At 47.5% G+C, this 26,186-nt stretch overlaps 1 protein-coding gene across 1 annotated transcript in view; it reads right to left on the bottom strand.

Annotated features, from left to right (window-relative positions):
• PEX6 (peroxisomal biogenesis factor 6) overlaps positions 1 to 26,186 on the bottom strand; it is a 548,800-nt gene that overhangs the window by 83,889 nt on the left and 438,725 nt on the right. Inside the window, exons 12-14 of the mRNA XM_053712827.1 lie at positions 24,704 to 24,827; positions 10,094 to 10,299; positions 8,968 to 9,029 (exon numbers count right to left, since the gene is read on the bottom strand). Of these exons, the coding sequence (XP_053568802.1) occupies positions 8,968 to 9,029; positions 10,094 to 10,299; positions 24,704 to 24,827 (392 nt within the window). The remainder of the gene's footprint in view (positions 1 to 8,967; positions 9,030 to 10,093; positions 10,300 to 24,703; positions 24,828 to 26,186) is intronic.

Genomic DNA, 26,186 nt, shown 5'->3' with positions numbered 1-26,186 from the left:
ACAGCAGGGGGCACATGAGTAGAGAACACAAGGCACATGATTTGACTGCAGGGGGCACATGAGTGGGAAAAACAAGGCACATGATTTGACTGCAGGGCGCACATGAGTAGAGAACACAGGGCACATGATTTAACTGCAGGGGGCACCATGAGTAGAGAACACAGGGCACATGATTTGACTGCAGGGGGCACATGAGTAAAGAACACAGGGCACATGATTTGACTGCAGGGGGCACATGAGTAGAGAACACAGGGCACATGATTTGACTGCAGGGGGCACATGAGTAGAGAACACAGGGCACATGATTTGACTGCAGGGGGCACATGAGTAGAGAACACAGGGCACATGATTTGTCTGCAGGGGGCACATGAGTGGGGAACACAGGGCACATGATTTGTCTGCAGGGGGCACATGAGTAGAGAACACAGGGCACATGATTTGTCTGCAGGGGGCACATGAGTAGAGAATACAGGACAAATGATTTGACTGCAGGGGGCATATGAGTGGGGAACACAGGGCACATGAATGTACTGCAGGGGGCACATGAGTAGAGAATACAGGACAAATGATTTGACTGCAGGGGGCATATGAGTGGGGAACACAGGGCACATGATTTGTCTGCAGGGGGCGCATGAGTGGGGAACACAGGGCACATGATTTGTCTGCAGGGGGCGCATGAGTAGAGAACACAGGGCACATGATATGACTGCAGGGGGCATATGAGTAGATAACACAGGGCACATGATTTGTCTGCAGGGGGCACATGAGTAGAGAACACAGGGCACATGATTTGTCTGCAGGGGGCGCATGAGTGGGGAACACAGGGCACATGATTTGTCTGCAGGGGGCACATGAGTAGAGAACACAGGGCACATGATTTGACTGCAGGGGGCACATGAGTAGAGAACACAGGGCACATGATTTGACTGCAGGGGGCACATGAGTAGAGAACACAGGGCACATGATTTGATTGCAGGGGGCACATGAGTAGAGAACACAGGGCACATGATTTGACTGCAGGGGGCACATGAGTAGTGAACACAGGGCACATGATTTGACTGCAGGGGGCATATGAGTAGAGAACACAGGGCACATGATTTGACTGCAGGGGGCACATGATTTGACTGCAGGGGGCACATGAGTAGAGAACACAGGGCACATGATTTGACTGCAGGGGGCACATGAGTAGAGAACACAGGGCACATGATTTGACTGCAGGGGGCACATGAGTAGAGAACACAGGGCACATGATTTGACTGCAGGGGGCATATGAGTAGAGAACACAGGGCACATGATTTGACTGCAGGGGGCACATGAGTAGAGAACACAGGGCACATGATTTGACTGCAGGGGGCACATGAGTAGAGAACACAGGGCACATGATTTGACTGCAGGGGGCACATGAGTAGAGAACACAGGGCACATGATTTGACTGCAGGGGGCACATGAGTAGAGAACACAGGGTACATGCTTTCACTGCAGGGGCCACATGAGTGGAGAACACAGGGCACATGATTTGACTGCAGGGGGCACCATGAGTAGAGAACACAGGGCACATGATTTGACTGCAGGGGGCACATGAGTAGAGAACACAGGGCACATGATTTGACTGCAGGGGGCACATGAGTAGAGAACACAGGGCACATCATTTGACTGCAGGGGGCACATGAGTAGAGAACACAGGGCACATGATTTGACTGCAGGGGGCACATGAGTGGGGAACACAGGGCACATGAATTGACTGCAGGGGGCACATGAGTGGGGAACACAGGGCACATGAATTGACTGCAGGGGGCACATGAGTTGGAAACACAAGGCACATGATTTGACAGCAGGGGGCACATGAGTAGAGAACACAAGGCACATGATTTGACTGCAGGGGGCACATGAGTGGGAAAAACAAGGCACATGATTTGACTGCAGGGCGCACATGAGTAGAGAACACAGGGCACATGATTTAACTGCAGGGGGCACCATGAGTAGAGAACACAGGGCACATGATTTGACTGCAGGGGGCACATGAGTAGAGAACACAGGGCACATGATTTGACTGCAGGGGGCACATGAGTAGAGAACACAGGGCACATGATTTGACTGCAGGGGGCACATGAGTAGAGAACACAGGGCACATGATTTGACTGCAGGGGGCACATGAGTGGAGAACACAGGGCACATGATTTGTCTGCAGGGGGCGCATGAGTGGGGAACACAGGGCACATGATTTGTCTGCAGGGGGCACATGAGTAGAGAACACAGGGCACATGATTTGTCTGCAGGGGGCACATGAGTAGAGAATACAGGACAAATGATTTGACTGCAGGGGGCATATGAGTGGGGAACACAGGGCACATGAATGAACTGCAGGGGGCACATGAGTAGAGAATACAGGACAAATGATTTGACTGCAGGGGGCATATGAGTGGGGAACACAGGGCACATGATTTGTCTGCAGGGGGCGCATGAGTGGGGAACACAGGGCACATGATTTGTCTGCAGGGGGCGCATGAGTAGAGAACACAGGGCACATGATATGACTGCAGGGGGCATATGAGTAGATAACACAGGGCACATGATTTGTCTGCAGGGGGCACATGAGTAGAGAACACAGGGCACATGATTTGTCTGCAGGGGGCGCATGAGTGGGGAACACAGGGCACATGATTTGTCTGCAGGGGGCACATGAGTAGAGAACACAGGGCACATGATTTGACTGCAGGGGGCACATGAGTAGAGAACACAGGGCACATGATTTGACTGCAGGGGGCACATGAGTAGAGAACACAGGGCACATGATTTGATTGCAGGGGGCACATGAGTAGAGAACACAGGGCACATGATTTGACTGCAGGGGGCACATGAGTAGTGAACACAGGGCACATGATTTGACTGCAGGGGGCATATGAGTAGAGAACACAGGGCACATGATTTGACTGCAGGGGGCACATGATTTGACTGCAGGGGGCACATGAGTAGAGAACACAGGGCACATGATTTGACTGCAGGGGGCACATGAGTAGAGAACACAGGGCACATGATTTGACTGCAGGGGGCACATGAGTAGAGAACACAGGGCACATGATTTGACTGCAGGGGGCATATGAGTAGAGAACACAGGGCACATGATTTGACTGCAGGGGGCACATGAGTAGAGAACACAGGGCACATGATTTGACTGCAGGGGGCACATGAGTAGAGAACACAGGGCACATGATTTGACTGCAGGGGGCACATGAGTAGAGAACACAGGGCACATGATTTGACTGCAGGGGGCACATGAGTAGAGAACACAGGGTACATGCTTTCACTGCAGGGGCCACATGAGTGGAGAACACAGGGCACATGCTTTGACTGCAGGGGGCACCATGAGTAGAGAACACAGGGCACATGATTTGACTGCAGGGGGCACATGAGTAGAGAACACAGGGCACATGATTTGACTGCAGGGGGCACATGAGTAGAGAACACAGGGCACATCATTTGACTGCAGGGGGCACATGAGTAGAGAACACAGGGCACATGATTTGACTGCAGGGGGCACATGAGTGGGGAACACAGGGCACATGATTTGACTGCAGGGGGCACATGAGTAGAGAACACAGGGCACATGAGTTGGAAACACAAGGCACATGATTTGACTGAAGGGGGCACATGAGTAGAGAACACAGGGCACATGATTTGACTGCAGGGGGCACATGAGTGGGGAACAAAGGGCACATGATTTGACAGCAGGGGGCACATGAGTAGAGAACACAAGGCACATGATTTGACTGCAGGGGGCACATGAGTGGGAAAAACAAGGCACATGATTTGACTGCAGGGCGCACATGAGTAGAGAACACAGGGCACATGATTTAACTGCAGGGGGCACCATGAGTAGAGAACACAGGGCACATGATTTGACTGCAGGGGGCACATGAGTAAAGAACACAGGGCACATGATTTGACTGCAGGGGGCACATGAGTAGAGAACACAGGGCACATGATTTGACTGCAGGGGGCACATGAGTAGAGAACACAGGGCACATGATTTGACTGCAGGGGGCACATGAGTAGAGAACACAGGGCACATGATTTGTCTGCAGGGGGCGCATGAGTGGGGAACACAGGGCACATGATTTGTCTGCAGGGGGCACATGAGTAGAGAACACAGGGCACATGATTTGTCTGCAGGGGGCACATGAGTAGAGAATACAGGACAAATGATTTGACTGCAGGGGGCATATGAGTGGGGAACACAGGGCACATGAATGAACTGCAGGGGGCACATGAGTAGAGAATACAGGACAAATGATTTGACTGCAGGGGGCATATGAGTGGGGAACACAGGGCACATGATTTGTCTGCAGGGGGCGCATGAGTGGGGAACACAGGGCACATGATTTGTCTGCAGGGGGCGCATGAGTAGAGAACACAGGGCACATGATATGACTGCAGGGGGCATATGAGTAGATAACACAGGGCACATGATTTGTCTGCAGGGGGCACATGAGTAGAGAACACAGGGCACATGATTTGTCTGCAGGGGGCGCATGAGTGGGGAACACAGGGCACATGATTTGTCTGCAGGGGGCACATGAGTAGAGAACACAGGGCACATGATTTGACTGCAGGGGGCACATGAGTAGAGAACACAGGGCACATGATTTGACTGCAGGGGGCACATGAGTAGAGAACACAGGGCACATGATTTGACTGCAGGGGGCACATGAGTAGAGAACACAGGGCACATGATTTGACTGCAGGGGGCACATGAGTAGTGAACACAGGGCACATGATTTGACTGCAGGGGGCATATGAGTAGAGAACACAGGGCACATGATTTGACTGCAGGGGGCACATGATTTGACTGCAGGGGGCACATGAGTAGAGAACACAGGGCACATGATTTGACTGCAGGGGGCACATGAGTAGAGAACACAGGGCACATGATTTGACTGCAGGGGGCACATGAGTAGAGAACACAGGGCACATGATTTGACTGCAGGGGGCATATGAGTAGAGAACACAGGGCACATGATTTGACTGCAGGGGGCACATGAGTAGAGAACACAGGGCACATGATTTGACTGCAGGGGGTACATGAGTAGAGAACACAGGGCACATGATTTGACTGCAGGGGGCACATGATTTGACTGCAGGGGGCACATGAGTGGGGAACACAGGGCAAATGATTTGACTGCAGGGGGCACATGAGTGGGGAACACAGGGCACATGATTTGACTGCAGGGGGCACATGAGTGGGGAACACAGGGCACATTATTTGACTGCAGTGGGCACATGAGTGGGAAACACAAGGCACATAATTTGACTGCAGGGGGCACATGAGTAGAGAACACAGGGCACATGATTTGACTGCAGGGGGCAAATGAGTAGAGAACACAGGGCACATGATTTGACTGCAGGGGGCAAATGAGTAGAGAACACAGGGCACTTAAATGAACTGCAGGGGGCACATGAGTAGAGAATACAGTGTACATGGTTTGACTGCAGGGGGCATATGAGTAGAGAACACAAGGCACATGATTTAACTGCAGGGGGCACATGAGTAGAGAACACATGGCACATGATTTGACTGCAGGGGGCACATGAGCAGAGAACAAAGAGCACATGATTTGACTGCAGGGGGCACATGAGTAGATAATACAGGGCACATCATTTGACTGCAGGGGGCACATGAGTAGAGAACACAGGGCACATGATTTGACTGCAGGGGGCACATGAGTGGGGAACACAGGGCACATGAATTGACTGCAGGGGGCACATGAGTGGGGAACACAGGGCACATGAATTGACTGCAGGGGGCACATGAGTTGGAAACACAAGGCACATGATTTGACTGAAGGGGCACATGAGTAGAGAACACAGGGCACATGATTTGACTGCAGGGGGCACATGAGTGGGGAACAAAGGGCACATGATTTGACAGCAGGGGGCACATGAGTAGAGAACACAAGGCACATGATTTGACTGCAGGGGGCACATGAGTAGAGAACACAGGGCACATGATTTGACTGCAGGGGGCACATGAGTAGAGAGCACAGAGCACATGATTTGACTGCAGTGGGCACATGAGTGGGAAAAACAAGGCACATGATTTGACTGCAGGGCGCACATGAGTAGAGAACACAGGGCACATGATTTGACTGCAGGGGGCACCATGAGTAGAGAACACAGGGCACATGATTTGACTGCAGGGGGCACATGAGTAAAGAACACAGGGCACATGATTTGACTGCAGGGGGCACATGAGTAGAGAACACAGGGCACATGATTTGACTGCAGGGGGCACATGAGTAGAGAACACAGGGCACATGATTTGACTGCAGGGGGCACATGAGTAGAGAACACAGGGCACATGATTTGACTGCAGGGGGCACATGAGTAGAGAACACAGGGTACATGCTTTCACTGCAGGGGCCACATGAGTAGAGAACACAGGGCACATGATTTGACTGCAGGGGGCAAATGAGTAGAGAAAACAGGGCACATGAATGAACTGCAGGGGGCACATGAGTAGAGAATACAGGACAAATGATTTGACTGCAGGGGGCATATGAGTGGGGAACAAAGGGCACATGATTTGTCTGCAGGGGGCGCATGAGTGGGGAACACAGGGCACATGATTTGTCTGCAGGGGGCACATGAGTAGAGAACACAGGGCACATGATTTGACTGCAGGGGGCACATGAGTAGAGAACACAGGGCACATGATTTGATTGCAGGGGGCACATGAGTAGAGAACACAGGGCACATGATTTGACTGCAGGGGGCACATGAGTAGAGAACACAGGGCACATGATTTGACTGCAGGGGGCACATGAGTAGTGAACACAGGGCACATGATTTGACTGCAGGGGGCACATGAGTAGAGAACACAGGGCACATGATTTGACTGCAGGGGGTACATGAGTAGAGAACACAGGGCACATGATTTGACTGCAGGGGGCACATGAGTAGAGAACACAGGGCACATGATTTGACTGCAGGGGGTACATGAGTAGAGAACACAGGGCACATGATTTGACTGCAGGGGGCACATGATTTGACTGCAGGGGGCACATGAGTAGAGAACACACGGCACATGATTTGACTGCAGGGGGCACATGACTAGAGAACACAGGGCACATGATTTGACTGCAGGGGGCACATGACTAGAGAACACAGGGCACATGATTTGACTGCAGGGGGCATATGAGTAGAGAACACAGGGCACATGATTTAACTGCTGGGGGCATATGAGTAAAGAACACATGGCACATGATTTGACTGCAGGGGGCACATGAGTAGAGAACACAGGGCACATGATTTGACTGCAGGGGGCATATGAGTGGGGAACACAGGGCACATGATTTGACTGCAGGGGGCATATGAGTGGGGAACACAGGGCACATGATTTGACTGCAGGGGGCACATGAGTAGAGAACAAAGGGCACATGATTTGACTGCAGGGGGCATATGAGTGGGGAACACAGGGCACATGATTTGACTGCAGGGGGCACATGAGTAGAGAACACATGGCAGATGATTTGACTGCAGGGGGCACATGAGTAAAGGACTGCAAGGGGCATATGAGTAGAGAACACAGGGCACATGATTTGACTACAGGGGGCACATGAGTAGAGAACACATGGCAGATGATTTGACTGCAGGGGGCACATGAGTAAAGAACACAGGGCACATGATTTGACTGCAAGGGGCATATGAGTAGAGAACACAGGGCACATGATTTGACTACAGGGGGCACATGAGTAGAGAACACAGGGCACATGATTTGACTGCAGGGGGCATATGAGTAGAGAACACAGGGCACATAATTTGACTGCAGGGGGCACATGAGTAGAGAACACATGGCACATGATTTGACTGCAGGGGGCACATGATTTGACTACAGGGGGCATATGAGTAGAGAACACAGGGCACATGATTTGAGTGCAGAGGGCATATGAGTGGGGAACACAGGGCACATGATTTGACTGCAGGGGGCACATGAGTAGTGAACACAGGGCACATGATTTGACTGCAGGGGGCACATGAGTAGAGAATACAGGACAAATGATTTGACTACAGGGGGCACATGAGTAGTGAACACAGGGCACATGATTTGACTGCGGGGGGCATATGAGTGGAGAACACATGGCACATGATTTGACTGCAGGGGGCATATGAGTAGAGAACACAGGGCACATAATTTGACTGCAGGGGGCACATGAGTAGAGAACACATGGCACATGATTTGACTGCAGGGGGCACATGAGTAAAGAACACAGGGCACATGATATGACTGCAGGGGGCACATGAGTAGAGAACACAGGGCACATGATTTGACTACAGGGGGCATATGAGTAGAGAACACAGGGCACATGATATGACTGCAGGGGGCATATGAGTAGATAACACAGGGCACATGATTTGACTGCAGGGGGCACATGAGTAGAGAACACAGGGCACATGATTTGACTGCAGGGGGCACATGAGTAGAGAACACAGGGCACATGATTTGACTGCAGGGGGCACATGAGTAGAGAACACAGGGCACATGATTTGACTGCAGGGGGCATATGAGTAGAGAACACAGGGCACATGATATGACTGCAGGGGGCATATGAGTAGATAACACAGGGCACATGATTTGACTGCAGGGGGCACATGAGTAGAGAACACAGGGCACATGATTTGACTGCAGGGGGCACATGAGTAGAGAACACAGGGCACATGATATGACTGCAGGGGGCATATGAGTAGATAACACAGGGCACATGATTTGACTGCAGGGGGCACATGAGTAGAGAACACAGGGCACATGATTTGACTGCAGGGGGCACATGAGTAGAGAACACAGGGCACATGATTTGACTGCAGGGGGCACATGAGTAGAGAACACAGGGCACATGATTTGATTGCAGGGGGCATATGAGTGGGGAACACAAGGCACATGAATTGACTGCAGGGGGCACAGGTTCCAATCACCTTCTCTAATATTTTCTTCACTTTGCCCAACGTACATGTTTATCAGTTCTGGTCCCTTCACACTGTAAAAAAGTTGTCAGTGTCACACAAAGCTAAGTAACTTCTAATCATATAAAGCTCAAGGAGCACACACACCCCATCACCTCACCCACCACGTTGCACCACACTCACACACATCTCATTACACACCCATCACACCACACAACCACCATACCAATACACATTGCATTATACCACAGAGACAATCTATAAACACACACATGACAGACACACATCATCACACGACAGACACATCATCACGCCATACACAAACACATACATGACAGACACACATCATCACTCCATACACAAACACATACATGACAGACACACATCATCACGCCATACAAACACACATGACAGAGACACATCATCACGCCATACACAAACACATACATGACAGACACACATAATCACGCCATACAAACACACATGACAGACACATCATCACCGTACACAAACACACACATGACAGACACACATCATCACACGACAGACACATATCATCACACGACAGACACATCATCACGCCATACACAAACACACACATGACAGACACACATCATCACACAACAGACACATCATCACGCCATACACAAACACATACATGACAGACACACATAATCACGCCATACAAACACACATGACAGACACATCATCACCGTACACAAACACACACATGACAGACACACATCATCACACGACAGACACATATCATCACACGACAGACACATCATCACGCCATACACAAACACACACATGACAGACACACATCATCACACAACAGACACATCATCACGCCATACACAAACACATACATGACAGACACACATCATCACACAACAGACACATCATCACGCCATACACAAACACATACATGACAGACACACATCATCACACAACAGACACATCATCACGCCATACACAAACACATACATGACAGACACACATCATCATGCCATACACACACAAATGACAGAGACACATCATCACACATGACAGACACATCATCACGCCATACACAAACACACACATGACAGTCATGCCTTTCCATGTGTCATATACACACATACCATACAGAATGTACCTTAGGAAGGTCATGGCACATTCTGTAGCCACAGCTTTAGCCAGGAGAGTTTTGCCTGTCCCTGGGGGACCGTAGAGCAGAACTCCTGACCTACGCAACCCAAGAGATAGCAGTTCAGGGTGTTCAAGCGGAAGCTGTACTGTGTCCAGGAGCTGACGTTTCACATCCAGCAAGCCGCCAATGTCATGCCAGCGCACACAGGGGACCTGAGCAAAGACGCATAAAATAGGTGGAGTAGAAACATGATCACAGAGACATTAGTGCGAAACACAAGAGTCACAATGGAAAACGAACAAAAGAGTCAAGAGGAGATACAAGAGAAGAAATAAATAGCTGATTAGACATGAGAGGAGAAAGCAAGAGCCAAGAGTGACATGAGAGTAGAAAGCAAGAGTCAAGAGTGACATGAGAGTAGAAAGCAAGAGCCACGAGTGACATGAGAGGAGAAAGCAAGAGCCATGACTGACATAAGAGGAGAAAGCAAGAGTCAAGAGTGAGATGAGAGGAGAAAGCAAGAGCCAAGAGTGACATGAGAGGAGAAAGCAAGAGCCAAGAGTGACATGAGAGTAGAAAGCAAGAGCCAAGAGTGACATGAGAAGAGTAAGCAAGAGTCAAGAGTGACATGAGAGTAGAAAGCAAGAGCCACGAGTGACATGAGAGGAGAAAGAAAGAGCCAAGAGTGACATGAGAGGAGAAAGAAAGAGCCAAGAGTGACATGAGAGGAGAAAGCAAAAGCCAAGAGTGACATGAGAGTAGAAAGCAAGAGCCACGAGTGACATGAGAGGAGAAAGCAAGAGCCAAGAGTGACATGAGAGGAGAAAGCAAGAGCCAAGAGTGACATGAGAGGAGAAAGCAAGAGCCATGAGTGACATGAGAGGAGAAAGAAAGAGCCAAGAGTGACATGAGAGGAGAAAGCAAAAGCCAAGAGTGACATGAGAGTAGAAAGCAAGAGCCACGAGTGACATGAGAGGAGAAAGCAAGAGCCAAGAGTGACATGAGAGGGGAAAGCAAGAGCCAAGAGTGACATGAGAGGAGAAAGCAAGAGCCAAGAGTGACATGAGAGGAGAAAGCAAGAGCCAAGAGTGACATGAGAGGAGAAAGCAAGAGCCAAGAGTGACATGAGAGTAGAAAGCAAGAGCCACGAGTGACATGAGAGGAGAAAGCAAGAGCCAAGAGTGACATGAGAGGGGAAAGCAAGAGCCAAGAGTGACATGAGAGGAGAAAGCAAGAGCCACGAGTGACATGAGAGGAGAAAGCAAGAGCCAAGAGTGACATGAGAGGAGAAAGCAAGAGCCAAGAGTGACATGAGAGTAGAAAGCAAGAGCCACGAGTGACATGAGAGGAGAAAGCAAGAGCCAAGAGTGACATGAGAGTAGAAAGCAAGAGCCACGAGTGACATGAGAGGAGAAAGCAAGAGCCAAGAGTGACATGAGAGGAGAAAGCAAGAGCCAAGAGTGACATGAGAGTAGAAAGCAAGAGCCACGAGTGACATGAGAGGAGAAAGCAAGAGCCAAGAGTGACATGAGAGGAGAAAGCAAGAGCCAAGAGTGACATGAGAGGAGAAAGCAAGAGCCAAGAGTGACATGAGAGTAGAAAGCAAGAGCCACGAGTGACATGAGAGGAGAAAGCAAGAGCCAAGAGTGACATGAGAGGAGAAAGCAAGAGTGACATGAGAGGAGAAAGCAAAAGCCAAGAGTGACACGAGAGGAGAAAGCAAGAGCCAAGAGTGACATGAGAGTAGAAAGCAAGAGCCAAGGGTGACATGAGAGGAGAAAGCAAGAGCCACGAGTGACATGAGAGGAGAAAGCAAGAGCCAAGAGTGACATGAGAGGAGAAAGCAAGAGCCAAGAGTGACATGAGAGGAGAGAGCAAAAGCCAAGAGTGACATGAGAGGGGAAAGCAAGAGACAAGAGTGACATGAGAGGAGAAAGCAAGAGTGACATGAGAGGAGAAAGCAAGAGTCAAGAGTGACATGAGAGGGGAAAGCAAGAGCCAAGGGTGACATGAGAGGGGAAAGCAAGAGCCAAGAGTGACATGAGAGTAGAAAGCAAGAGCCACGAGTGACATGAGAGGAGAAAGCAAGAGCCAAGAGTGACATGAGAGGAGAAAGCAAGAGTCAAAAGTGACATGAGAGGAGAAAGCAAGAGCCAAGGGTGACATGAGAGGAGAAAGCAAGAGTCAAGATTGACATGAGAGGAGAAAGCAAGAGCCAAGAGTGACATGAGAGGGTAAAGCAAGAGCCAAGAGTGACATGAGAGGAGAAAGCAAGAGCCAAGAGTGACATGAGAGGGTAAAGCAAGAGCCAAGAGTGACATGAGAGGAGAAAGCAAGAGCCAAGAGTGACATGAGAGGAGAAAGCAAGAGTCAAGATTGACATGAGAGGAGAAAGCAAGAGTCAAGATTGACATGAGAGGAGAAAGCAAGAGCCAAGAGTGACATGAGAGGAGAAAGCAAGAGCCAAGAGTGACATGAGAAGAGAAAGCAAGAGCCAAGAGTGACATGAGAGGGGAAAGCAAGAGCCAAGAGTGACATGAGAGGAGAAAGCAAGAGCCAAGGGTGACATGAGAGGAGAAAGCAAGAGCCAAGGGTGACATGAGAGGAGAAAGCAAGAGTCAAGAGTGACATGAGAAGAGTAAGCAAGAGTCAAGAGTGACATGAGAGGAGAAAGCAAGAGCCAAGAGTGACATGAGAGGAGAAAGCAAGAGTCAAGAGTGACATGAGAGGAGAATGCAAGAGTCAAAAGTGACATGAGAGGAGAAAGCAAGAGCCAAGAGTGACATGAGAGGAGAAAGCAAGAGCCACGAGTGACATGAGAGGAGAAAGCAAGAGCCAAGAGTGACATGAGAGGAGAAAGCAAGAGCCAAGAGTGACATGAGAGGAGAAAGCAAGAGTGACATGAGAGGAGAAAGCAAGAGCCAAGAGTGACATGAGAGGGGAAAGCAAAAGCCAAGAGTGACATGAGAGGGGAAAGCAAGAGACAAGAGTGACATGAGAGGAGAAAGCAAAAGCCAAGAGTGACATGAGAGGGGAAAGCAAGAGACAAGAGTGACATGAGAGGAGAAAGCAAGAGTGACATGAGAGGAGAAAGCAAGAGCCAAGAGTGACATGAGAGTAGAAAGCAAGAGCCACGAGTGACATGAGAGGAGAAAGCAAGAGCCAAGAGTGACATGAGAGGAGAAAGCAAGAGCCAAGAGTGACATGAGAGGAGAGAGCAAAAGCCAAGAGTGACATGAGAGGGGAAAGCAAGAGACAAGAGTGACATGAGAGGAGAAAGCAAGAGTGACATGAGAGGAGAAAGCAAGAGTCAAGAGTGACATGAGAGGGGAAAGCAAGAGCCAAGGGTGACATGAGAGGGGAAAGCAAGAGCCAAGAGTGACATGAGAGTAGAAAGCAAGAGCCACGAGTGACATGAGAGGAGAAAGCAAGAGCCAAGAGTGACATGAGAGGAGAAAGCAAGAGTCAAAAGTGACATGAGAGGAGAAAGCAAGAGCCAAGGGTGACATGAGAGGAGAAAGCAAGAGTCAAGATTGACATGAGAGGAGAAAGCAAGAGCCAAGAGTGACATGAGAGGGTAAAGCAAGAGCCAAGAGTGACATGAGAGGAGAAAGCAAGAGCCAAGAGTGACATGAGAGGGTAAAGCAAGAGCCAAGAGTGACATGAGAGGAGAAAGCAAGAGCCAAGAGTGACATGAGAGGAGAAAGCAAGAGTCAAGATTGACATGAGAGGAGAAAGCAAGAGTCAAGATTGACATGAGAGGAGAAAGCAAGAGCCAAGAGTGACATGAGAGGAGAAAGCAAGAGCCAAGAGTGACATGAGAAGAGAAAGCAAGAGCCAAGAGTGACATGAGAGGGGAAAGCAAGAGCCAAGAGTGACATGAGAGGAGAAAGCAAGAGCCAAGGGTGACAAGAGAGGAGAAAGCAAGAGCCAAGGGTGACATGAGAGGAGAAAGCAAGAGTCAAGAGTGACATGAGAAGAGTAAGCAAGAGTCAAGAGTGACATGAGAGGAGAAAGCAAGAGCCAAGAGTGACATGAGAGGAGAAAGCAAGAGTCAAGAGTGACATGAGAGGAGAATGCAAGAGTCAAAAGTGACATGAGAGGAGAAAGCAAGAGTCAAGAGTGACATGAGAGGAGAATGCAAGAGTCAAAAGTGACATGAGAGGAGAAAGCAAGAGTCAAGAGTGACATGAGAAGAGTAAGCAAGAGTCAAGAGTGACATGAGAGGAGAAAGCAAGAGTCAAGAGTGACATGAGAGGAGAAAGCAAGAGTCAAGAGTGACATGAGAGGAGAATGCAAGAGTCAAAAGTGACATGAGAGGAGAAAGCAAGAGTCAAGAGTGACATGAGAGGAGAAAGCAATAGTCAAGAGTGACATGAGAGGAGAAAGCAAGAGCCAAGGGTGACATGAGAGGGGAAAGCAAGAGCCAAGAGTGACATGAGAGGAGAAAGCAAGAGCCAAGAGAGACATGAGAGGAGAAAGCAAGAGTCAAGAGTGACATGAGAGGAGAGAGCAAGAGCCAAGAGAGACATGAGAGGAGAAAGCAAGAGCCAAGGGTGACATGAGAGGGGAAAGCAAGAGCCAAGAGTGACATGAGAGGAGAAAGCAAGAGCCAAGAGAGACATGAGAGGAGAAAGCAAGAGTCAAGAGTGACATGAGAGGGGAAAGCAAGAGCCAAAGGTGACATGAGAGAAGAAAGCAAGAGCCACGAGTGACATGAGAGGAGAAAGCAAGAGCCAAGGGTGACATGACAGGAGAAAGCAAGAGCCAAGAGTGACATGAGAGGAGAAAGCAAGAGTCAAGAGTGACATGAGAGGGGAAAGCAAGAGCCAAGGGTGACATGAGAGGAGAATGCAAGAGCCACAAGTGACATGAGAGGAGAAAGCAAGAGCCAAGAGTGACATAAGTGGAGAAAGCAAGAGCCAAGAGTGACATGAGAGGAGAAAGCAAGAGCCAAGAGTGACATGAGAGGAGAAAGCAAGAGCCAAGAGTGACATGAGAGCAGAAAGCAAGAGGCAAGCGTGACATGAGAGGAGAAAGCAAGAGCCAAGAGTGACATTAGAGGAGAAAGCAAGAGCCAAGAGTGACATGAGAGGAGAAAGCAAGAGCCAAGAATGACATAAAAAGGAGAGAGCAAGAGTCAAGGGTGACATGAGAGGAGAAAGCAAGAGCCAAGAGTGACATGAGAGGAGAAAGCAAGAGCCAAGAGTGACATAAAAAGGAGAGAGCAAGAGTCAAGGGTGACATGAGAGGAGAAAGCAAGAGCCAAGGGTGACATGAGAGGAGAAAGAAAGGGCCAAGAGTGACATGAGAGGGGAAAGCAAGAGCCAAGAGTGACATGAGAGGAGAAAGCAAGAGCCAATAGTGACATAAAAACATAATTTATGCTTACCTGATAAATTCCTTTCTTCTGTAGTGTGATCAGTCCACGGGTCATCATTACTTGTGGGATATTAACTGCTCCCCTACAGGAAGTGCAAGAGGATTCACCCAGCAGAGTTGCTATATAGCTCCTCCCCTCTACGTCACCTCCAGTCATTCGACCAAGGACCAACGAGAAAGGAGAAGCCAAGGGTGTAGTGGTGACTGGAGTATAATTTAAAAAATATTTACCTGCCTTAAAAAACAGGGCGGGCCGTGGACTGATCACACTACAGAAGAAAGGAATTTATCAGGTAAGCATAAATTATGTTTTCTTCTGTTAAGTGTGATCAGTCCACGGGTCATCATTACTTGTGGGATACCAATACCAAAGCAAAAGTACACGGATGACGGGAGGGATAGGCAGGCTCTTTATACAGAAGGAACCACTGCCTGAAGAACCTTTCTCCCAAAAATAGCCTCCGAGGAAGCAAAAGTGTCAAATTTGTAAAATTTGGAAAAAGTATGAAGCGAAGACCAAGTTGCAGCCTTGCAAATCTGTTCAACAGAGGCCTCATTCTTAAAGGCCCAAGTGGAAGCCACAGCTCTAGTGGAATGAGCTGTAATTCTTTCAGGAGGCTGCTGTCCAGCAGTCTCATAAGCTAAACGAATTATGCTACGAAGCCAAAAAGAGAGAGAGGTAGCAGAAGCTTTTTGACCTCTCCTCTGACCAGAGTAAACGACAAACAGGGAAGACGTTTGTCGAAAATCTTTAGTTGCCTGTAAATAAAATTTAAGGGCACGAACTACATCCAGATTGTGCAAAAGACGTTCCTTCCTCGAAGAAGGATTTGGGCACAAGGATGGAACAACAATCTCCTGATTGATATTCCTGTTAGTGACTACCTTAGGTAAGAACCCAGGCTTAGTACGCAGAACTACCTTATCCGAGTGAAAAATCAAATAAGGAGAATCACAATGTAAGGCTGATAACTCAGAGACTCTTCGAGCCGAGGAAATAGCCATTAAAAATAGAACTTTCCAAGATAACAACTTTATATCAATGGAATGAAGGGGTTCAAAAGGAACACCCTGTAAAACGTTAAGAACAAGGTTTAAACTCCATGGTGGAGCCACAGCTTTAAACACAGGTTTAATCCTGGCCAAAGCCTGACAAAAAGCCTGAACGTCTGGAACTTCTGACAGACGCTTGTGTAACAGAATGGACAGAGCTGAGATCTGTCCCTTTAAGGAACTAGCGGATAACCCCTTTTCTAAACCTTCTTGTAGAAAAGACAATATCCTAGGAATCCTAACCTTACTCCAAGAGTAACCTTTGGATTCGCACCAATATAGGTATTTACGCCATATTTTATGGTAAATCTTTCTGGTGACAGGCTTCCTAGCCTGTATTAAGGTATCAATAACTGACTCAGAAAAACCACGCTTTGATAAGATCAAGCGTTCAATTTCCAAGCAGTCCGCTTCAGAGAAGTTAGATTTTGATGTTTGAAAGGACCCTGAATCAGAAGGTTCTGTTTCAGAGGTAACGACCAAGGTGGACAGAATGACATGTCCACCAGATCTGTATACCAAGTCCTGCGTGGCCATGCAGGCGCTATTAGAATCACTGATGCTTTCTCCTGTTTGATTCTGGCAATCAATCGAGGAAGCATCGGGAAAGGTGGAAACACATAAGCCATCCTGAAGGTCCATGGTGCTGTCAAGGCATCTATCAGGACCGCTCCCGGATCCCTGGATCTGGACCCGTAGCGCGGAAGCTTGGCGTTCTGTCGAGACGCCATGAGATCTATCTCTGGTTTGCCCCAACGTGGAAGTATTTGGGCAAAGACCTCTGGATGAAGTTCCCACTCCCCCGGATGAAAAGTCTGACGACTTAAGAAATCCGCCTCCCAGTTCTCCACTCCCGGGATGTGGATTGCAGACAGGTGGCAAGAGTGAGACTCTGCCCAGCGAATTATCTTCGATACTTCCATCATTGCTAGGGAGCTTCTTGTCCCTCCCTGATGGTTGATATAAGCTACAGTCGTGATGTTGTCCGACTGGAACCTGATGAACCCCCGAGTTGCTAACTGGGGCCAAGCCAGAAGAGCATTGAGGACTGCTCTCAATTCCAGAATGTTTATTGGAAGAAGACTCTTCTCCTGATTCCATAGTCCCTGAGCCTTCAGAGAATTCCAGACAGCGCCCCAACCTAGTAGGCTGGCGTCTGTTGTTACAATTGACCAGTCTGGCCTGCTGAATGGCATTCCCCTGGACAGATGTGGCCGATAAAGCCACCATAGAAGAGAATTTCTGGTCTCTTGAATGGAATGAAGGACACGGCATGCATTTTGAAGTTTTGTTAACCTGTCCTCTGTCAGGTAAATCTTCATTTCTACAGAATCTATCAGAGTCCCCAGGAAGGGAACTCTTGTGAGTGGAAAGAGAGAACTTTTCTCTTCGTTCACTTTCCATCCATGCGACCTTAGAAATGCCAGTACTATCTCTGTATGAGATTTGGCAGTTTGAAAGCTTGAAGCTTGTATCAGTATGTCGTCTAAGTACGGAGCTACTGAAATTCCTCGCGGTCTTAGTACCGCCAGAAGAGTGCCCAGAACCTTTGTGAAGATTCTTGGAGCCGTAGCCAGTCCGAATGGAAGAGCTACAAACTGGTAATGCCTGTCTAAAAAGGCAAACCTTAGATACCGGTAATGACTTCTGTGAATCGGTATGTGAAGGTAAGCATCCTTTAAATCCACTGTGGTCAAGTACTGACCCTCTTGGATCATGGGCAAAATTGTTCGAATAGTTTCCATCTTGAACGATGGAACTCTTAGGAATTTGTTTAGGATCTTTAAATCCAAGATTGGCCTGAAGGTTCCCTCTTTTTGGGAACTACAAACAGATTTGAGTAAAACCCTTGTCCTTGTTCCAACCGCGGAACTGGATGGATCACTCCCATTAATAAAAGATCTTGTACGCAGCGTAGAAACGCTTCCTTCTTTGTTAGGTTTGTTGACAACCTTGACAGATGAAATCTCCCTCTTGGGGGAGAGGATTTGAAGTCCAGAAGGTATCCCTGAGATATGATCTCTAACGCCCAGGGATCCTGAACATCTCTTGCCCAAGCCTGGGCGAAGAGGGAAAGTCTGCCCCCCACTAGATCCGGTCCCGGATCGGGGGCCCTCAATTCATGCTGTCTTAGGGGCAGCAGCAGGTTTTCTGGCCTGTTTGCCCCTGTTCCAGGACTGGTTAGGTTTCCAGCCTTGTCTGTAGCGAGCAACAGCTCCTTCCTGTTTTGGTGCAGAGGAAGTTGATGCTGCTCCTGCTTTGAAATTACGAAAGGAACGAAAATTGGACTGTCTAGCCTTGGCTTTGGCCTTGTCCTGAGGCAGGGCATGACCTTTACCTCCTGTAATGTCATCAATAATCTCTTTCAAGCCGGGCCCGAATAAGGTCTGCCCTTTGAAAGGAATATTAAGCAATTTAGATTTAGACGTAACATCAGCTGACCAGGATTTTAGCCACAGAGCTCTGCGTGCCTGAATGGCGAATCCTGAATTTTTAGCCGCAAGTTTAGTTAAATGTACTACGGCATCTGAAATAAATGAATTAGCTAACTTAAGGAATTTAAGTTTGTGTGTGATGTCATCTAGTGTGGATGATTGAAGTGTCTCTTCCAGAGACTCAAACCAAAATGCTGCTGCAGCCGTGACAGGCGCAATACATGCAAGAGGTTGCAATATAAACCCTTGTTGAACAAACATTTTCTTAAGGTAACCCTCTAATTTTTTATCCATTGGATCTGAAAAAGCACAGCTATCCTCCACTGGGATAGTGGTACGCTTAGCTAAAGTAGAAACTGCTCCCTCCACCTTAGGGACCATTTGCCATAAGTCCCGTGTGGCGGCGTCTATTGGAAACATTTTTCTGAATATAGGAGGGGGTGAGAAAGGCACACCGGGTCTATCCCACTCCTTAGTAACAATGTCAGTAAGTCTCTTAGGTATAGGAAAAACGTCAGTACTCGTCGGTACCGCAAAATATTTATCCAACCTACACATTTTTTCTGGGATTGCAACTGTGTTACAATCATTCAGAGCCGCTAATACCTCCCCTAGTAACACACGGAGGTTCTCAAGCTTAAATTTAAAATTTGAAATGTCTGAGTCCAGTTTATTTGGATCAGAACCGTCACCCACAGAATGAAGCTCTCCGTCTTCACGTTCTGCAAACTGTGACGCAGTATCAGACATGGCCCTTGCATTATCAGCGCACTCTGTTCTCATCCCAGAGTGATCACGTTTACCTCTTAGTTCTGGTAGTTTAGCCAAAACTTCAGTCATAACAGTAGCCATATCTTGTAATGTGATTTGTAATGGCCGCCCAGATGCACTCGGCGCTACAATATCACGCACCTCCTGAGCGGGAGATGCAGGTACTGACACGTGAGGCGAGTTAGTCGGCATAACTCTCCCCTCGTTGTTTGGTGAAATATGTTCAATTTGTACAGATTGACTATTTTTTAAAGTAGCATCAATACATTTAGTATATAAATTTCTATTGGGCTCCACTTTGGCATTAACACATATAGCACAGAGATATTCCTCTGAATCAGACATGTTTAACACACTAGCAAATAAACAGCAACTTGGAAATACTTTTCAAAGTAATTTACAAATAATATGAAAACGAACTGTGCCTTTAAGAAGCACAGAAAATATTATAACAGATAAAATAATTAAGTTATAGCATCAATCTTTGTCAGAATATACAGTTTTAGCAAAGGATTGTTCCCCTCAGCAAATGATAACTAACCCAGGCAGCAGAAAAAAATACACAAATAAACGTTTTTTATATCACAGTCAATACAATCAGCACAGCTCTGCTGTGAATGATTACTTCCCTCAAAAAAGACTCTTGAGATCCCTGAACTCTGTAGAGATGAACCGGATCATGCAGGAAGAAAATGAACCTCTGACTAAGTTTTTCTGATGCATAGTGAAAGCACCAAAATGGCCCCTCCCCCACACACATAACAGTGAGAGGGATCAGTGAACTGCTCTAATTTAAATCAAAACTATTGCCAAGTGGAAAAAAAAAGTGCCCAAAACATTTTTTCACCCAGTACCTCAGAGAAAAAAACGTTTTTACATGCCAGCAAAAAAACGTTTTACCTCAATAATTAATTGTCATTTAAAACCTATTGCAAGTCCCTGCAAAATAGGTTAAGTCTATGTATACAGTTTAAAAGCCAGAGAAGTACCATTTCCCAGAAAACTGAAGTGTAAAATATACATACATGACAGCCTGATATCAGCTACATCTACTGCATTCAAGGCTGAGTTTACATTATAACGGTATGGCAGGATTTTCTCATCAATTCCATGTCAGAAAATAATAAACTGCTACATACCTCTTTGCAGATTAATCTGCCTGCTGTCCCCTGATCTGAAGTTTACCTCTCCTCAGATGGCCGAGAAACAGCAATATGATCTTAACTACTCCAGCTAAAATCATAGAAAAACTCAGGTAGATTCTTCTTCAAATTCTACCAGAGAAGGAATAACACACTCCGGTGCTATTATAAAATAACAAACTTTTGATTGAAGATATAAAAACTAAATATATCACCATAGTCCTCTCACACATCGTATCTAGTCGTTGGGTGCAAGAGAATGACTGGGGGTGACGTAGAGGGGAGGAGCTATATAGCAACTCTGCTGGGTGAATCCTCTTGCACTTCCTGTAGGGGAGCAGTTAATATCCCACAAGTAATGATGACCCGTGGACTGATCACACTTAACAGAAGAAAAGGAGAGAGCAAGAGTCAAGGGTGACATGAGAGGAGAATGCAAGAGCCAAGGGTGACATGAGAGGAGAAAGAAAGGGCCAAGAGTGACATGAGAGGGGAAAGCAAGAGCCAAGGGTGACATGAGAGGAGAAAGCAAGAGCCACGAGTGACATGAGAGGGGAAAGCAAGAGCCAAGTGTGACATAAAAAGGAGAGAGCAAGAGTCAAAAATGACATGAGAGGAGAAAGCAAGTGCCAAGATTGACATGAGAGGAGAAAGCAAGAGTGACATGAGAGGAGAAAGTAAGGGCCAAGGGTGACATGAGAGGAGAACGCAAGAGCCAAGGGTGACATGAGAGGAGAAAGCAAGAGCCAAGAATGACATGAGAGGAGAAAGCAAGAGTGACATGAGAGGAGAAAGCAAGGGCCAAGGGTGACATGAGAGGAGAAAGCAAGAGCCAAGGGTGATATGAGAGGAGAAAGCAAGAGCCAAGAGTGACATGAGAGGAGAAAGCAAGAGCCAAGAGTGACATGGGAGGAGAGAGCAAGAGCCAAGAGTGACATGAGAGGAGAAAGAAAGAGCCAAGGATGACATGAGAGGAGAAAGCAAGAGCCATGAGTGACATAAGAGGAGAAAGCAAGAGCCAAGAGTGACATGAGAGGAGAAAGCAAGAGCCACGAGTGACATGAGAGGAGAATGCAAGAGCCACGAGTGACATGAGAGGAGAAAGCAAGAGCCAAGAGTTACATGACAGGAGAAAGCAAGAGCCAAGAGTGACATGAGAGGAGAAAGCAAGAGCCAAGAGTGACATGAGAGGAGAAAGCAAGAGCCACGAGTGACATGAGAGGAGAATGCAAGAGCCACGAGTGACATGAGAGGAGAAAGCAAGAGCCAAGAGTTACATGACAGGAGAAAGCAAGTGCCGAGATTGACATGAGAGGAGAAAGCAAGTGCCGAGATTGACATGAGAGGAAAAAGCAAGAAACAAGATTGACATGAGAGGAGAAAGCAAGAGGCAAGAGTGACATGAGAGGAGAAAGCAAGAGCCAAAAGTGACATGAGAGGAGAAAGCAAGAGCCAAGAGTGACATGAGAGGAGAAAGCAAGAGCCAAAGGTGACATGAGAGGAGAAAGCAAGAGTCAAGAGTGACATGAGAGGAGAATGCAAGATCCAAGAGTGACATGAGAGGAGAATGCAAGATCCAAGAGTGACATGAGAGGAGAAAGCAAGTGCCGAGATTGACATGAGAGGAGAAAGCAAGAAACAAGATTGACATGAGAGGAGAAAGCAAGAAACAAGATTGACATGAGAGGAGAAAGGAAGAGTGACATGAGAGGAGAAAGCAAGAGTGACATGAGAGGAGAAAGCAAGAGTGACATGAGAGGAGAAAGCAAGAGTGACATGAGAGGAGAAAGCAAGAGTGGCATGACAGGAGAAAGCAAGAGCCAAGAGTGACATGAGAGGTGAAAGCAAGAGTGACATGAGAGGAGAAAGCAAAAGTGACATGAGAGGAGAAAGCAAAAGTGACATGAGAGGAAAAAGCAAGAGGCAAGAGTGACATGAGAGGAGAAAGCAAGAGCCAAGAGTGACATGAGAGGTGAAAGCAAGAGTGACATGAGAGGAGAAAGCAAGAGTGACATGAGAGGAGAAAGCAAGAGTGACATGAGAGGAGAAAGCAAGAGTGACATGAGAGGAGAAAGCAAGAGTGGCATGACAGGAGAAAGCAAGAGCCAAGAGTGACATGAGAGGTGAAAGCAAGAGTGACATGAGAGGAGAAAGCAAAAGTGACATGAGAGGAAAAAGCAAGAGGCAAGAGTGACATGAGAGGAGAAAGCAAGAGCCAAGAGTGACATGAGAGGTGAAACAAGAGTGACATGAGAGGAGAAAGCAAGAGTGACATGAGAGGAGAAAGCAAGAAGAGCGAAGAGTGACACGAGAGGAGAAAGCAAGAGCCAAGAGTGACATGAGAGGAGAGAGCAAGAGCCAAGAGTGACATGACAGGAGAAAGCAAGAGCCAAGAGTGACATGAGAGGAGAGAGGAAGAGCCAAGAGTGACATGACAGGAGAGAGCAAGAGCCTAGAGTGACATGAGAGGAGAAAGCAAGAGCCAAGAGTGACATGAGAGGAGAAAGCAAAAGCCAAGAGTGACATGAGAGGGGAAAGCAAGAGCCAAGAGTGACATGAGAGGAGAGAGCAAGAGCCAAGAGTGACATGAGAGGAGAAAGCAAAAGCCAAGAGTGACATGAGAGGGGAAAGCAAGAGCCAAGAGTGACATGAGAGGGGAAAGAAAAAGCCAAGAGTGACATGAGAGGAGAAAGCAAGAGCCAAGAGTGACATGAGAGGAGAAAGAAAAAGCCAAGAGTGACATGAGAGGAGAAAGAAAAAGCCAAGAGTGACATGAGAGGGGAAAGCAAGAGCCAAGAGTGACATGAGAGGGGAAAGAAAAAGCCAAGAGTGACCTGAGAGGGGAAAGCAAGAGCCACGAGTGACATGAGAGGAGAAAGAAAAAGCCAAGAGTGACATGAGAGGAGAAAGCAAGAGCCAAGAGTGACATGAGAGGGGAAAGAAAAAGCCAAGAGTGACATGAGAGGAGAATGCAAGAGCCAAGAGTGACATGAGAGGAGAAAGAAAAAGCCAAGAGTGACATGAGAGGAGAAAGCAAGAGCCAAGAGTGACATGAGAGGGGAAAGAAAAAGCCAAGAGTGACATGAGAGGAGAAAGAAAAAGCCAAGAGTGACATGAGAGGGGAAAGAAAAAGCCAAGAGTGACATGAGAGGAGAAAGAAAAAGCCAAGAGTGACATGAGAGGAGAAAGAAAAAGCCAAGAGTGATATGAGAGGAGAAAGCAAGAGCCAAGAGTGACATGAGAGGGGAAAGCAAGAGCCAAGAGTGACATGAGAGGAGAAAGAAAAAGCCAAGAGTGACATGAGAGGAGAAAGAAAAAGCCAAGAGTGATATGAGAGGAGAAAGCAAGAGCCAAGAGTGACATGAGAGGGGAAAGCAAGAGCCAAGAGTGACATGAGAGGGGAAAGAAAAAGCCAAGAGTGACCTGAGAGGGGAAAGCAAGAGCCAAGAGTGACATGAGAGGAGAAAGAAAAAGCCAAGAGTGACATGAGAGGAGAAAGCAAGAGCCAAGAGTGACATGAGAGGAGAAAGAAAAAGCCAAGAGTGACATGAGAGGAGAATGCAAGAGCCACCAGTGACATATTTTAAAGAGTTGTACTGTTTATTATATTACTAAGAATGAGTCTCAGTGAGTGTCTCTCTACAGAATAGTATAACAGTAAGGCTCACAGACAATTCATGAGTTATCGTTCTGAAGTATATGGTAAAATAAGTGAAATAAATCTTCATCAATGACTTTGTTTTATAAAGATGTTATCTAAGCTTATGAAACCTACTGTATGTTCTATTATATATCTGCAAGAAACACATGGAAAGGAAGTTCCCCACGCTTACCTTGGGAGCCCCAACAACCTGTGCCTGAGCATCCTGCAATTCTAAAAGTGCATCATCAAAATCTTGAGATACAAGAGGAAAACCAGAAGCCAAAGCACTTTCTTCATCGCATTCGGTCATAGCACTGAGTAGAAAAACATAGAGGAGATGAAAATCAAATGACATATAAAAATAAAGCAGGAAATAAAATACAGATAACATTAAGGAAAGAAAAAAAAAGAGAAACGCGAACACAAACAAATAATGATCCTCAAACCAGAGAAAAGACATCTCAGATACTCAGATAAGAAAAATAACAGCACAGCGAGAACCATATGAGCAGCAAGGTGTCACAGAACTACAGGAGCAACATGAGGTCACACAGAAGAAAAGAACTAGAGGAGCAGCATGAGATGTCACAGAACTAGAGGAGGAGCATGAGATGTCACAGAACTAGAGAAGCAGCATGAGATGTCACAGAACTAGAGAAGCAGCATGAGATGTCACAGAACTAGAGGAGCAGCATGAGATGTCACAGAACTAGAGGAGCAGAATGAGATGTCACAGAACTAGAGGAGCAGCATGAGATGTCACAGAACTAGAGGAGCAGCATGAGGTTTCACAGAGCTAGAGGAGCAGCATGAGATGTGACAGAACTAGAGGAGCAGCATGAGATGTCACAGAGCTAGAGGAGGAGCATGAGATGTCACAGAGCTAGAGGAGCAGCATGAGAGGTCACAGAGCTAGAGGAGCAGCATGAGATGTGACAGAACTAGAGGAGCAGCATGAGATGTCACAGAACTAGAGGAGCAGCGTGAGATGTCACAGAACTAGAGGAGCAGCATGAGATGACACAGAACTAGAAGAGCAGCATGAGATGTCACAGAACTAGAGGAGCAGCATGAGATGTCACAGAACTAGAGGAGCAGCATGAGAGGTCACAGAACTAGAGGATCAGCATGAGGTGTCACAGAACTAGAGGAACAGCATGAGATGTCACAGAGCTAGAGGAGCAGCATGAGGTGTCACAGAACTAGAGGAGCAGCATGAGATGTCACAGAGCTAGAGGAGCAGCATGAGGCGTCACAGAACTAGAGGATCAGCATGAGATGTCACAGAACTAGAGGAGCAGAATGAGATGTCACAGAGCTAGAGGAGCAGCATGAGATGTTACAGAACTAGAGGAGCAGCATGAGATGTCACAGAACTAGAGGAGCAGCATGAGATGTCACAGAGCTAGAGAAGCAGCATGAGATGTCACAGAACTAGAGGAGCAGCATGAGATGTCACAGAACTACAGGATCAGCATGAGATGTCACAGAACTAGAGGAGCAGCATGAGATGTCACAGAGCTAGAGAAGCAGCATGAGATGTCACAGAACTAGAGGATCAGCATGAGATGTCACAGAACTAGAGGAGCAGCATGAGATGTCACAGAGCTAGAGAAGCAGCATGAGATGTCACAGAACTAGAGGAGCAGCATGAGATGTCACAGAACTAGAGG

The sequence above is a fragment of the Bombina bombina genome, chromosome 4 (genome assembly GCF_027579735.1).
Source record: "Bombina bombina isolate aBomBom1 chromosome 4, aBomBom1.pri, whole genome shotgun sequence".
NCBI lineage: Eukaryota > Metazoa > Chordata > Amphibia > Anura > Bombinatoridae > Bombina > Bombina bombina.
This window is presented reverse-complemented; position numbering and strand designations above follow the sequence as displayed.